This window comes from Hoplias malabaricus, chromosome 2 (genome assembly GCF_029633855.1).
Source record: "Hoplias malabaricus isolate fHopMal1 chromosome 2, fHopMal1.hap1, whole genome shotgun sequence".
NCBI classification, from domain to species: Eukaryota; Metazoa; Chordata; class Actinopteri; order Characiformes; family Erythrinidae; genus Hoplias; species Hoplias malabaricus.
Genome location: NC_089801.1, coordinates 34,062,881 through 34,077,910, shown reverse-complemented (window position 1 = coordinate 34,077,910; position 15,030 = coordinate 34,062,881). Strand labels below are relative to the sequence as shown.

Sequence of the window (15,030 nt, the reverse complement as noted above, 5' to 3'; positions counted from 1 at the left end):
TGTCAATTTTCTCTTTCTCTTTTTTCCGTTTCTGTTTCTCTCTCGTTTTACCTCACTCTTACTCTTAAGTACGTGGATGAGAGAGATGGAGAGAGACATGCATAGGAAGGAAAAAGAAAGGTAGGTGCAGTTAGCCGTTAAACCCTTTGGAGTCTGAGCCATTTCTGAGTAAATCCGCCATGCTTTCGCGTTTTGAGAGTGGAAACATTTAAAGGGGAAAATCCGTTTTTCAAAATGCCTTTAATACTTCATATCTGCAAACCATTTAGATTAGAGAAGATCTTAGTTCATGTTTGATTTCAGTGGTAATGGTAAATAAAAATATACCGATTTTATTTGCTATCCCAAATAACCAGTGAACATACATGTGATTTTCTAACCCTCTGACATGACCTAAAAAAGTAGGATTTAGGCCAAAACCTGATTTCAGAACTAGTATTAACCTAAACTATATATCAGATCCCAGGGATAGTCATAGTTGATGTATTACTTTCTACGAGAAGAGGTTTTAGGAATACTAAACTTTTAAGATGTCTAGTTTCTATCACAACATTCATTTCTCTATATAAACCATGTGGACTGACTTTATCATCTTAACCATTTAATCATTCAAAACAAAGTGGAACTACATTAGGGTTTGACAAGGAAATTAAAATGATCAATAAATAGCAAGAGTGTTTTAAGAACAAATTCCTGGGTTCAAACACTGAGTATTTCATGTGAAGAAATTTGGTGAAGCTGAAAGCAGAAGAGCTGTTGTTCGGGAAGAGCACTAGCGGCATGCCATAATCAAGCAAGCAGCTCCCACTGTTTGTTTTGGGATCCCCTCTTCATCTCATTAGCACGTGCTAATTGCTGCTAATTGGTCTTAACAAGATGAGATGGCAACCCAGCGGGACCAATCTCATTTGTGAAAAACACAATTGATTATCATTTGCCAAAGAAACCAGTCAGCAAAGGGTAGGGGTGCATGTGTGTGTGTGTGTGTGTGTGTAATTTAGTTTAGGAAGTAATTAACAGTTCATTTATGGTCCACCATGCATTTCTTTACCAATTAATTTTGTGTACGCAGTTTAAAAGGTCCCTTAAATGTTAAGGATAAATATCTAGAGGATAAAATAATTAAATATGCTAAATGCCATATATATGGGCAGTCCTTAGTAATCAGGTTCAACTGATCACTTACAGCCAAAATGGAAACATGTATTTGGACACTTCTGTGTTCACCATGTGCATCCATATTTTCTTTTGGAATGAAGGTATTAATAGGACGTTTGCCCCTCACTGTTGCGTTAACAGGTTCTACTACTAAAAGAAGACTGTATGCTAGATATTGGAACATTCCTGTGTGGATCTGATAGCAGCCACAGCAACAGCACAGTGAGGTCCTGACACTCAAACACATCCCTAAGGTAACTGGATGGAGCTTGGGTGGGTCTTCATAGTTCTCTAGCAGACGCAAGACACTGATGTCGTTCAGAATGTCCACAAGGGATGCACCTTAAGTAGCAGAATTTATTAATGGTCACATTCAAATTGTAAACATATTTCATCCGAATGGGAATTTAGGCAATATTGTGTAAAGCAAGTATAGCCATGGTCCGTTAGCTTGGTCTCCTATTACCTGTTCCAATAAATATCCCCAGGTAAGAAATATACAGCCCTACAACCAGTAATAAACCTGAGTCAGAACACCAGAAACCCTGAGGATGGAGAAACATTGCTAGAGTCTTTAAGCTTTTAGAAAAAATGTTCCCTGTTTGGCATCCCCATGTGATCTCCTGCTGTTCCCCCACCATGAGAGAGGGACCCCATGCCAGAAGAAGCCCTAGCGACCAGGAGAGGCTTAACCATAATCCCCATCCCCAGCCCCTCTCTCAGCTTGCCAATAGATTCATTTAATGTGGATTCATTTAATGCAACAATGTAGTTGTTCAGCCCCTGTGCTTGAATCTTGGGTGGCATCTCTATACAGCTGAATGTCTAAACTCAGGAGTGGATGACTTCAACAAGCATCAGTACAACAGATTATTTCAGTGCAGGATTCCGTGGCTGTCCAAAATGGTAGCTTTATGAAGGAAGAAAACAGCTCCCTTCTAAATGTAAGATAATGGAATGGAATGTTCACTCCAAACATGAATATAAGAGCATTTCTTTTGGACCTTTGGACATACACACATACATTCACTCACATCTATGGACACTTTTGAGTCACCAATCCAGCATGTGTTTTTGGACTGTGGGAGGAAACCGGAGCACCCGAAGGAAACCCATGCGGACACAGGGAGAACACTCCTCACAGACCCGGAGCAGGACTCGAACCCGCAACCTCCAGGTCCCTGAAGCTTTGTGACTGCTACACTACCTGCTGCACCACCGTGCCGCACCTCCTGTGTTCAAATGATGTATAAAAATAAGAATCGGAATGAGAGAGAGAGAGAGAGAGAGAGAGAGAGAGAGGTGAGGGAGTAGGAAGAGACAGGGAAAGGAGGGGAGAAACAGAGTGAATGTGAATGAGAGAAAGAGAGAGGGGAAGGCTGGGAGAGTGCGAAAGTGATAGAAAGGGACTAACAGATTGAAGGAGAGAGAGTGAAGGAAAGTGAGAGTGAGAGAAAGAGGTGAAAGGAGAGAAACAGAGTTGGAGAGAGTGTGAAAAGAGAGAGCGACAGAGAGAGAGAGAGAGAGAGAGCAAGAGAGGGCCCTGGGGACTCAGTGCCCTGGGCGTGTTGATGATGGAGATTGATGCGTGTGGTGGCCCAGACGGTGCAGACGCAGCTGAAATTAAAAGCCTATTTTGTCGGTTGTAAAAGGACAGAATGGTGCAGAGGGAGATCCCCCCTTCCCCCTTCGCCCATGTACCTCTTTAGTGTCATCAAACCCTCAGGGACAAGAGCCGTTACATGCCTCTCTCTCTTTTCTCTCTCTCTCTCTGTCTCTCTCTCTCTCTCTCTCTCTCTCACACACACACACACACACACTTTCTCACTCAGGTGTATGTGTGTACACATAAATGTGACAGTAAGAAAAATGGAAGCGCAAAAGCGATTGCCCTTAGTAAGCTAATTTTCTGTCACATCAAAGCAAAAATATTTTTTAACCCCTCCCTTTTCGGCACTCATTGCTCACTAGCAGCTCAACATAGAGCCATACACACAAAGCCAACAGAGACTTAGTGAATCCGATAACAAATTTACAGGGAAGAATCATACATTTGACTGAAGTTTATTTGTACAGTGGAGTGGCCACAAGGTCTGCATAGTGAGAAAACTCAAATTGAACACAAGCAAAAACAGTGCACCAAATTCATCAAATCATTTCCACATGAGTAAGAAATATTGCAAGAAATTTAGAACAAACAGTTCCAAACCCAGCAAAAAAAAAAAAAAAAATCAAATTTAGTGCAATACATGTGTCATATAAAGTTCACAGAGGGAACTCCACACCGCTTTTATTTCCTTTCCTCGTATCTCCTCAGGCCATGCCACATCAGGGGCATCCGCCTGGGAGCGGCTGCTCTCTAACTACACTCCACTCACTCACTTATTGGGACATCATTTGCAAATCATTTATCCTCAATCTGAATTTAATTGACCAGCAGACCCGGAGAGTGTGGACCAAGCATTTGGCAGAGAACAGGAACAGAGGGCAGGCTGCAGGGGGTAGGGACACACGCATGTGCACGCACACACACACACACACACATACGCACACATATGGGGGTCAGACCTTTGTCCAGAGGGGAGTGACGGCCAGCTGAGATGCTTTGTGTCAGGCCAACAGTCATCACAAGTGCATCTGTACTAGTGTGTGTGTGTGTGTGTGTGTATGTGGCTGACAGAACCAGAAGGCACAAAAGGCAAAGATACATGGCCAAAAACTCCCCCTAGCAACTTTCCAATCAAGTCTCAAGTTTTTGCCCCAGTCCCAAATTCTATCTCTGTGAACCAAACCTTGTTTCTCCATGGATGTTTTCTCATTCTTGTACTTGATTTGGGCGGCAGCAGGTAGTGTCGCAGTCACACAGCTCCAGGGACCTGGAGGTTGTGGGTTCGATTCCCGCTCCAGGTGTCTGTCTGTGAGGAGTGTGGTGTGTTCTCCCGGTGTCCGCATGGGTTTCCTCCGGGTGCTCCGGTTTCCTCCCACAGACCAAAAACACACGCTGGTAAGTGGATTGATGATTCAAAAAGTGTCCGTAGGTGTGAGAGTGCGTGTTGCCCTGTGAAGGGCCACCTCCATAGTATGTCCCGCCTTGCACCCAGTGATTCCGGGTAGGCTCCAGACCCACTGCGAACTGGATAAGTGGTTACAGACGATGAATGAATGAATGAATGAATGGATGTACTTGATTTGAAAAAAACTTATAGAAAATGGTTTAGAAAATTTATAGAAAATTAAACATTATTCTGTATACATATAGTTTTAGAGAATTCCTGTCTAATGTACACATGTAAATCATTTTTCAAACTCCTGCTTGTTTATACTTTTATGATATCTATGATAGTTTTGTAGTATTAAAATTGACAATTGTTATTTTATTAAAAAGAACAAAAACAAAAAATGAAGTATTAATACATGTTCATGATCGCTAACATAAAACATCTTTAAATCGTCTAGACCAAAAGTCACATGTGCTTTTAGATACAGTATGGAACCAAACAAATTAATGTACATGCTTTTACAGTTCTTTTTCCTTGTTGGAGCAATAATAAATGCAGTAATGAATAAATTTTCTTGCACACCATTTTCCAGCTACTTTATTGTTAGGTTATCTGTTGTTGAATAAACCACAAATAATTCATTAAATATGGTGATTTCAATGTTAGTGGTCATGTATGTAGTGTATTCATTCATACTTATGTTTTAGGGGATTTTTATTATTAAATGACAATGTTCATTTGGAATACAATGCAACTATTTTAATAATATGAAATAAAAAACAATTATACGTTACACAATAATGCCTTACATTTATTTGTACAAATAATAAAATAGCTATGTTTGGATTCTGAACTTGTCTTCTCACTTATTACCTCCTTAGGAAATGAAGAGTGCTCTGAGGTGTCTCTATAAGACCAACCAATCAAAGAAACCTCAGAGCAACAACAGCAGCAGAAACTGTAATCAGCTCCATTTCCACAGAGGACACGACCCCTGGCACTCTCTCTCGCTCAGGTGAGAATGGTTGCTGGGGTCAATCAGCCCTCCCCTGACCTGCTAAAATGATCTACAGTAGAGGACAGTAATGGAGACAGTAATGGTCTTTCAGTAGCCTGCCAAGTGACCGTGTGAAATCACACACACACACACACACACGCACAAACAAACAGACTAATACATTCTGCAAAACATATCTGCTATATTGTAGTACAAACAGCAATAATGTGTTTTTTTATTACGATAACACTTTATTTCATTCTCATATTCACTGCCGTCATAAGAAATTACTTGGAATAAAAACTTCTTACATTAACCTGCATTAAAACTAAAGAACTTTTGCTCCTTCTCCTTACTCCTGTATAATCTGTAAAGGTCCCAGTTTTGCTTTTTAAGTAGTTGGCTCTCTTAAATTGAGGGGTTTAATATTATATTGATATACTAATCACAACAACAAAGGTTTCAATTCAATCTGAAATTTGTCAGACTGAAAAATAATGACCATGCAGCATTCAGGCTCTGTCAGACAGTTCTCCCTTTGTCACTGGCTGTGAGTGTATCAGCTGGCCCCAGAGCTGGCCCCTCTCACACCCTCTATTCACTGACATGTGCCAGGGCCCCCAGATGGGCCCATTTATAGGCCCCCCAGACCCAGGACAAGCTGGCCCAGCTCACGCCCGATTAAACCTCAATATCAGCAACACAATGATACAGTGGCTCTGGGGGACCTGAGCTGGAGAGTGGGCGGGGTTGAGAGAAGATGCTTAGACAGCCCTTTCCTATAGAGTATATGAACACCTATATGACCCTATGTTGGGCTGCTAGTGAGCAATGAGTGGTAAAATTGGATGAATTTGAACTTCCCCTCCTGAACCTTATAAAAACAAAGAGAATTACATGTATGCAACGGAAGTCCCAGATCAGGGTTTGTATTTTGGGTTCATTGAAAGGACAGCCCACCAAATGTATGCTAATACTAGCTAGCGTACATGTTCTGTTGCCTTTGCTAGCAATTCCCATCAGTCTTCAATGTTAATAGAGAACATAATGCCTCCGCAGCAAGTACTATTAGCATATGTTCACAGTCTAGGTCATCATAAATGTAATTCATCTTCATAACTTTGACCAGGGAAGGAATTATCCATGATATAAACACATGGGTGGTATATGTCCCATAATAACTGCTTAGGTTTACATTGATCAGGGACCATAATAAATGACAGTTTCCTATGAGAAGGCTGCAGTGGAGTTATTTATCGCAATGATGATCTGAAAGTGGGTCGATAGAAGAGTTTGGGCTCTGCTTTAGTCGATACGGTGATTGCATCTGTGCAGCTGTAAACACCTGGGCAGTCAGGCATGCCCCATGAGAAGAGAGTTTGTGTGTCGCACATTGACAGAAAGTGTCGGATGTAGATAAAATGATGCATTATGTCCTAGGACAAGCAAGTTTTGCATATATGAGGTGGATGGGGGTGGGGGGATCATAATACAAGACTAAGGCCCTTCTTTATGTCTTTCCTCATGGTATTCTTTTTCTCTTCTTCTTCTTCTTCTTTACCTATTCCCCTCTCTAAGTGACAGCAACTTGTCAAATCCAAATGATTATAACATAATTTTCCCTATATCTTAGCCCATTCTTACAAATGGATTATTTCATATGTAATGTAAATCTATAAAACAGATATATGAATAAATTAATTTCTGTACTTATTATTCAGACACAAACTGGAGGTGGTATTTGGATTTTTTTCAGCTCTCTATTATAATACATATGAGACATATACTTCCATATGTATAATACATAGAGTACATATAATCAGTAAAGAGTAGAGTCTGTATTTCCATGCCTGCCCACGGTCCTCTGTGTGTATGTGTGTGTGTGTGTGTGTGTGTGTGTGTGTACATGTGTGCCTGTGGGAGATAAGACAAAGGAGGAAAAAAGAGAGAGAGAGAGAAAGAGAAAGAAAGAAAAGAAAGATCATCTCGTGTCCATTTTATCACCATCATCCACTAGCAGCTAAAGCCCTGAAGCCTCTTATCAGCGTCCCCTGGCCCGGCAGACTCCCTCCTGCCCCTCCACACCTGTCTGCCCGCTCAGATATGCTAATGATGGGGCCGGCCTATCCCTGTCAGGGTCATTACCATGCATTAGCCTCCACTCAACTCCACACTAATCCCTCATCTCCATAATCAGGTCAGGGATTTCTGCTCCTGTGAATGGAGACTGTGGAACCTTCAGTAAATATGATCTGCACTGATTGAATATCAGACGGCTGGAATGTGTTAACATCATTCTCTTTCACACACACACAAACACACACACACACACACACACACAGATTATTCTGGGCTGGAATTTACAACAGATTAATATGAATAAGCTTCAGAATGAAGTCTGCTTTTATATGACACAGTACACACTCAAAGATATTGTGTAACCACTGTGAAGATGCAATAAACAAGTCATTAACACATAATTATATTATATGTAATAATAATAATATATATGTAATATAATAATATTAAAACATATAATAATAATAAAATGTAGTACATTGTAGTTATTAGTACTACTGTCCTCCTTGCACTAAGCTGGAGTTAATTTCCCTGCTCAGGCAGGAATTATATACACCATTAATTAATTAAAACAGATGGAAAGATAAGGAGAAAAAGAGCATGAGAATTAAAAGAGAGTAGAGAAAAGAAAAATGTATAAAGACATATACAATTATATATATATATACAGTTGTGTTTTTTTTTATTAAAATTTAAGTGAGAGAGAGAAATATAGAGAGAACTCACTTCTTATCCCCTATTAAGATGAACAGTGAAATAGCTAGTCAGAATTAAAGTTAGCAATGGGACAGTGGAGGGCTGGTCAGTGTCTTCCAGCGCTCTACAGCCGAGGCTGAGGGAGAAGTGGATGATGGCGTGAAGACAGTGGGGGGTTGTCCCATGCAGCACGTGTCATGGATTCAGACAATAGTAAACACACACACACACACACACAAACACACAGCCACTGAATACCTCCCACTCACATACAGGGCTGTCCATCCCGTGCTCTGACCTCTGACTGACCTTTATCCCCAGGAAGTGACCTCTTCAGTCACAGCCCAGCAGATGGACAGTGTTTTTCTGTATGACACCATCCCCTCATATATGTATATGTATATAATCAAACTTCCTGTTTTAGCCTTTTCTTACCACAGTGCTGAGGGCTGAGTGTTTATTTAGGTGTTTATATAACTGTAGCCCTAAATGGGGTAATTTCTTACAATTTCGCCGTCATAATTCTGAAAGATTTATTTATTTATTTATTTATTTATTTATTTATTGACTAAACTCAATACAATTGACAAATACAATTTTCTCACTTGCCATTTTCAAATGACTTCATTTTTAGGGTTTTTATGTGTAATAAACTATTACGAATGCCATTTTAAGTACTATTTTAGCAATTAGCATAAATTAACAAAAGAGAATGTTTGAATTTTGAATTACCATTATACGTTACAAACAAGGCTTTCAAATTAATTTGTGCCCCTAAAAAAAGTTCTAAGTGAAAATCACTTGTACACATTATTGTCACTAAAGGTACACACAGTGTAAATGTATGTAGGCTATTCTTGTAGCTGGGTCAATGGGTCAACAACCTCCTTCTGTTTTTCATCAGTGATCTGCTCTTAATTCTTATGCCGTCTGCTTGTTGGTAAAATATATACTTATGCACATGTTGACGTGAGACAGACAGGTGCCCCTGGCTGCTGAGATGGCCCCATCCTCCGGCTTGCCCCGCCCCCTCTTTTGCATGTTCCATTTCAATATATTGAGTAGGCCATCTGTAAGCCATTCATCTCATTCAAAACGCCGTTAGGAGAGCCTCCATCCCGCCAGCCTGGCCCTCTCACCACTCATTACCATAAACTCACAGACACATGCACGGACACACACCCACATACACTCACACACATTTATGCATATGCATATACACACCCGCACCTGTATAAGCACACTCACACACAGAGAGGGCAATCGGCAACAGGGCATAAGGGAAGTTTTGGGGAATGTGGTGCTCCAGAGTGGCTTAAGTTCACACGCACTAAAGGTCAACATGCCCAATGCCAACTTCTCAGAAAGTGGGGATATAAAGCCCCACAGCACTAGGCTGTGGAGCAGTGGAACTGTGTTCTCTGGAGTGCTGAAGCTCCATCTAGTATATCTAGGATGAGTTAGAGCATAAATTATGATCGAGAGCTAATCATCGACCATCAAAACCTGAACTTACTAATGTTCTATGGCTGAATGCAATCAAATCCTAACAGCTCAGACATGGCATGACATTATGCTAATTTGTAAGTAAGAGCTTCTGTTACTTGTTATTCTAAGTCAGTGAAAAAAAAAAGATTGGACACAAGCTGTGTCTTCGTTGACACGTGCACACACTCACACACATTAATACAAAAGAATGGATTCCCCAGACACTTCACTGGCTTTTGTTATTTCCATCAATTCTACGTCAGCCATCTTTCCCCAGAACCCAACCTCCTTCCTTTTCTCTCATTTCTCTTAGATCTGACCAATCCTTCTGCCCAGACGAGCCACCGCCAGCCATTCATCACCAGCCTTATCTGACACACTGGACACTGTTTTTATGTCATCCTCAGTCAGTATGACATGTGATATCAGTGCCTATCCTTCTTCACTCTCTCCCTCTCTCTCTCTCTCTCTCTCTCTCTCTCTTGTCTACTCTGCTGCTCTAGAGAGAGGATAATACTCCGTTCTCCCTTTCTCTAAAGTAAGGGAGAGCCCTCTTCCTCTCTGTCTCTCTCTCTCTCTCTCTCTCTCTCTCTCTCTCTTGTCTACTCTGCTGCTCTAGAGAGAGGATAATACTCCGTTCTCCCTTTCTCTAAAGTAAAGGAGAGCCCTCTTCCTCTCTGTCTCTGTCTCTCTCTCTCTCTCTCTCTCTCTCTCTCTCTCATGCTCACTGAGCCAATAGCCATCACAAAATGAGCCTGGAATATACTCAGTGATTTGTAGGTTGGTTTTCCTTTCACAGCACATATAAACTACAGGACTGTTTTGGAGTTCCACTACTTTCAAAACTCCCCCTTGCTGCACAGGAGTTGGGTTAACAATGGACATCAGTACAAACAAAAGTACACAAACTGCTAGCAATGATTTTATCCTTGCTGCATTATCCGTGTCCATGTTTACTTTTTGCAGTTAGTCACACATTGAGATTACTTAAGGAGTCGGTGGTGATTTAAGCATGCAGGTCACACGGTTCTAACTGGTTCAGCATTAGTTATTACCTCCACTGCAAAACTAAAGAAGTCAACTTTGGATACAAAACATTTGGGGCATGGACAAAAAAATGAGTCGATCTGATTTTGCACGGAACTATTCCTTTAAAGCAGGCCCGTGATGAATGGGCCCGGCCAGGCTGTGCATGATGAAGCACCAGGTTCTTTGAAGCCGGACCTGAGCCCCGAGGGCCCGCCACTGCCGCTCCTTCAGCCTCTCAGGAGTTAATGTCCTAATCTGTTTTCCACCGAGCCCTCGCAGCCAAGGCACCATGGCCAAGGGCGAAGAACCTAATGAAATGCTCTTTTAGCTGGCCGTCATTAATTGGTCACAGTTAGAGAGGGAATGTCAACACTGCCGCCATTATCGGCTCTTAATCTTCCAGAAGACCTTCGCGCCAGCGTTTGAGGCTCTTGGCGGATCACTCTGGGCCTGTCAAAACACGAAACCTGTGAGTTACTCAAAGAGCTGGATGGCTGTTCAAGCTAAGCTGGAGATGAAGATGAAAATCACATAACAAGCTCTATCAAAGCAGAAACTGCCCAGTTTTCCACCTAAAGACCATTAGCCGTACCTCATAAATATTATAATGGTTATTATAAATGCATGTTGAGGAAGATTTCACATCAAAAATCTTATTGATATGAAAGGGTTGGACATCAACATTGTAGATGAACTGTTTTTGTAGTCTACTCAATGTAAATCATTATAAATATTAGTAGCATTGCAAACCATAGCATTTTTCAATGTGAAGCCATTTTTGGTCATAGGTCCTTGAAGTAAGGAGACCACATGTCCTCTTTTTGGGATGTTAAAAATGTGTCCAGAGAGGATTTCTAAAATGTGTAAAATGTCCAGGATTTCACATTTATTTCACATTAGGGTTTGCTTCTACAGTCCAAACACATTCTGTATGTGGATTTATACAGCTTTAAACATGTCTGTTTAAGTCCCACCTCCTCCCTTTCTTGATCTACATGTCAAATGACCACAGCCTAAAATGCAAAAGTAAATAAACACACATCAGTTTGACTTTAAATTTCTTAAATGTTTTAAATGTATGCATTAATGTATTTAAATTGGCATGAAAAAATAGGTAAAGATGTGAAAGGTGGTTAAAATTATTTTTAAATATAAGAAATATGTCGGGCGGCACGGTGGTGCAGCAGGTAGAGTCGCAGTCACACAGCTCCAGGGGCCTGGATGTTGTGGATTCGATTCCCGCTCCGGGTGACTGTCTGTGAGGAGTTGGTGTGTTCTCCCCGTGTCCGCGTGGGTTTCCTCCGGGTGCTCCGGTTTCCTCCCACAGTCCAAAAACACACGTTGGTAGGTGGATTGGCGACTCAAAAAAAGTGTGTGTGTGTGTGTTGCCCTGTGAAGGACTGGTGCCCCCTCCAAGGTGTATTCCCGCATTGCGCCCAATGACTCCAGGTAGGCTCTGGACCCACCGCGACCCTGAACTGGATAAGCGGTTACAAATAATGAATGAATGAAATATGTTAAAAAATGAGATGATTTATTTACCATTAAGGCTGTTTGTTAGACTTGTTACATGAGAAGATAATTGCATTATAATATTTATTAATATAGTTGCATGATATTAGAGATTTAGATAGCCTATCCTCACACACATACACACACACAAACTACTACGGGCCTACAAGTTAGGCCTACTGGAAGCCCCCAGCCACAACATCCTAACCACCACTTTTTATAAAACCAAATATGGTTAAAAAAAGTTTGAAAGCCCCAAGTAATTTCCTCTGTGGTCAAAAATTGACTTGACGAAGAAGCTGGCCATTTATTTATTGTTGAGATCAGACACACACTCTCTAATGGATGAAGAACAATGGAGTAAGATCCTCCTGTTATTTGACGCAGGTGGCGCTGTGGGTGCTGCAGTGTGGGAGGTGATACGTTAGCCCCGGGACGAGGTGTGAGAAGAGTGAAGGGAGGTGTTAATGGAACAGCTGATCCTCTACCTGGTCCTCAGCCGTGCAGCCAGGGCTTTGTTCGGAAGCTTCGGCCTCCTCCAGCTCTGGGACCCAGACGTACGGCTGTGAGAAATCCCGGCCAATACAAAACCCTGCCAATCCACATCAGCCCGGGGGTCCTCCTGAGCTCCAGAGCCTCCAGGCCTCAATGGCCCCCCATTCAGACTGCTCAATGCATCACTCAGCAGGGGAGGGCCAAAGGACAGCAGCCCACCACTCCCCCCCACCTCTATCCTACAGCATCCAGTAAAGCCTGCCAGGGACACGTTTCCCATCCATGTGCAGCTCCCCATGGAAAGCTTTTCAGACAAAATCAGCAATGTCCCCTGATTTCTATTGTTAAATTAACCCTGCAGATGTCTGGAGTTACACACATTGTCACACATTTTGTCACACATTGAATTTTCATTACATACATATTTAAATGTAGTAACATTATTGCTTTATTAATGACACACTTGGCCTCTGACCTCCACTAGCCATGCTTCTGCAGAGTGTTTCATTTTCAGGTTTATACAGTGTTTTCCATTCTGCTACTTTTGCTTAGAGAAATGGAAATCAGAAGGCATTATACTTCATTAACTGGACTTACTTCAGAGTGAAACAGAACTATTATGTGGGAAGTAATATAGGCAGGACATTGAAATTTCTTTGGAATTTTTCAAACTCATCACTTCAACAGATTTTCTTGAAATGATTCTTATAAATTGTTCATTAAAATGAATCAGTGATTCAGATCTTTCAGTTTCATTTTGTTCTGTTATGGGAAACCCTTCAAATGTACTCATAGAACTTATAAGGCGTTACTTTAAGCATCTTATTCCTTTTTTGCTTTGGTCCAGATGAGGCCCAAACAGTGTGCACAGCCTTTGGGATGGCCAGATAGATGGTTTAGTTGAATCCCATTTAATATTTGATGCAATCCTTGAATCAGTCCAGTGTGAAATGCCTGGAATATAACCTTGTACTCAATTCTTCAAAACTGAAGCAGTACCTCTATGGTGTTTTAGGGAAAGGGTGCATTTTTATTGGTAACGAACAACCAAACCATAAACCATATTTCTGCTACACTATTGACCCTGTGATGAGGAGTCGACTCCTGAGTCATTCTTCACTGATCGTGAACTACATCAGGTTCATGTTAATTGGTTGGGGTAGAAGTTGGGGCAGGAACATATGATGTGATATTATTAGTTAATTAGCACACCCACTTTTGCCTACGTAATGTTAAAAGATTTTACAAGAAGAAAAAAGTAGTCACTCTGATTAAATGTTACATAAAGCAGGAATAAAAATAATTTAATATGATACAGCAAAAACAACTGTACTTAATACAAACTAGGCCATGAACCAACAAGATAAACAAACTCCATGTTTATTTCAACATGCCTTGCAGTTGATGCAGTGCTTTGCTTTTCTGCAAAGCATTTATACTAGATGTTCAGGCATTGCTGTGAGGATTTGATGGCATTCAGCCACAAGCGCTGCAGTCAAGTCAGGTACCAATTCTGGCTGATTAGTTTTGGATTACAAACACCATTGGTACTGGAAGTCCATCATTCCAGAGAAGCCAGGTGTGTGGTTTTTTATATCACTGCCAAATTCGTGGCTTTGGAAATGGTGACTTTTGTCTTATGTGCGGCTGTTGCAGAGTGTTCCATTTCAGTTCATGCTTTTCTACAATCGTGCTTGAGGTATATTTAAAAATAAAGTAACTTTGTATATACTCATTTATGGGCTGCCTACCCACATTTGGTCATAGAGTGTAGGTTCTCAGTGTGAAGGATACATGTGGACACCTACATAAATATATTCATGAACTGAAACATGAAGTTAATATGATCTTAATTAAAGGACCATTTATCTGCAGTGGAGGAAGCTGAAGTTAGTTACTGTTAAAGATTCTACAAATTGCTTACAAATGAATGGTAGAAGTCCATCACCGGAGCCCTAATAGAGCCACATAATTACTTTCAGAAGTGAATTATCTTTTACAGGGCAGTTATTGAAAGTTATCTGGCCACAGCCGGCGATTATTAAGGCCTTAATCAAATATGGATGGTCATTCGTTAATTGAATTATTCCAGACCATCAGAGAGCTTTGGTAAAGTGAAAGATGAGAGGGAGAGATGAGGATGTGATGGGGATATGATCTTAGGGATATAACTGCTAAATGATGAAATGTAATGTTAAAGACAGGATATGGACAGGATATGATCACATTTAAAGCTTTTGGAACCCCTGGTCAATATGGAGAGTAAAATAATGTATAACATTTACAGAGAGCACACAGTTTTAAAAAAAATCCTAAAAAAAAATAATTTTAATGTTTATACATATTTACATAGAATTTTTATTTATTTTATTTTATTTATTATGTATTTTTGGGGGGTGGGGAGGGGCGGGCATATAATAATAGTGTTAATGTGAACACTGGCTCTGACAGAAAGTTGTTAGAACACACATAGCCGTTTTCCATGAACACGGAACAGGGTCCGTTCCCATTAGCAACCTCATTTTTAATTGTTCAGCACATGCCGAATGATTCAAAATGAGGTCTGTGAACAGTAAG

The 15,030-nt window shown here is 40.9% G+C and overlaps 1 protein-coding gene across 1 annotated transcript; it reads left to right on the top strand.

Annotated features, from left to right (window-relative positions):
- LOC136676315 (uncharacterized) lies at positions 1-13,344 on the top strand. Its single transcript, XM_066653216.1, has 6 exons — positions 1-120; positions 1,300-1,412; positions 5,039-5,172; positions 9,731-9,823; positions 12,346-12,704; positions 13,301-13,344. The coding sequence occupies exons 3-6, from the start codon at positions 5,042-5,044 to the stop codon at positions 13,342-13,344; spliced, it is 627 nt and encodes a 208-aa protein (XP_066509313.1). The 5' UTR covers positions 1-120; positions 1,300-1,412; positions 5,039-5,041.
- The last annotated feature ends 1,686 nt before the right edge of the window (positions 13,345-15,030 follow it).

Coding starts and splice junctions, on each gene's coding strand:
- LOC136676315 (XM_066653216.1), top strand. CDS start 5,042: ATGAAGAGTGCTCTGAGGTGTCTCTATAAGACCAACCAATCAAAGAAA. Junction 5,173..9,730: donor TGGCACTCTCTCTCGCTCAG/GTGAGAATGGTT, acceptor CATTTCTCTTAG/ATCTGACCAATCCTTCTGCC. Junction 12,705..13,300: donor CCTCTATCCTACAGCATCCA/GTAAAGCCTGCC, acceptor GCTTTGGTCCAG/ATGAGGCCCAAACAGTGTGC.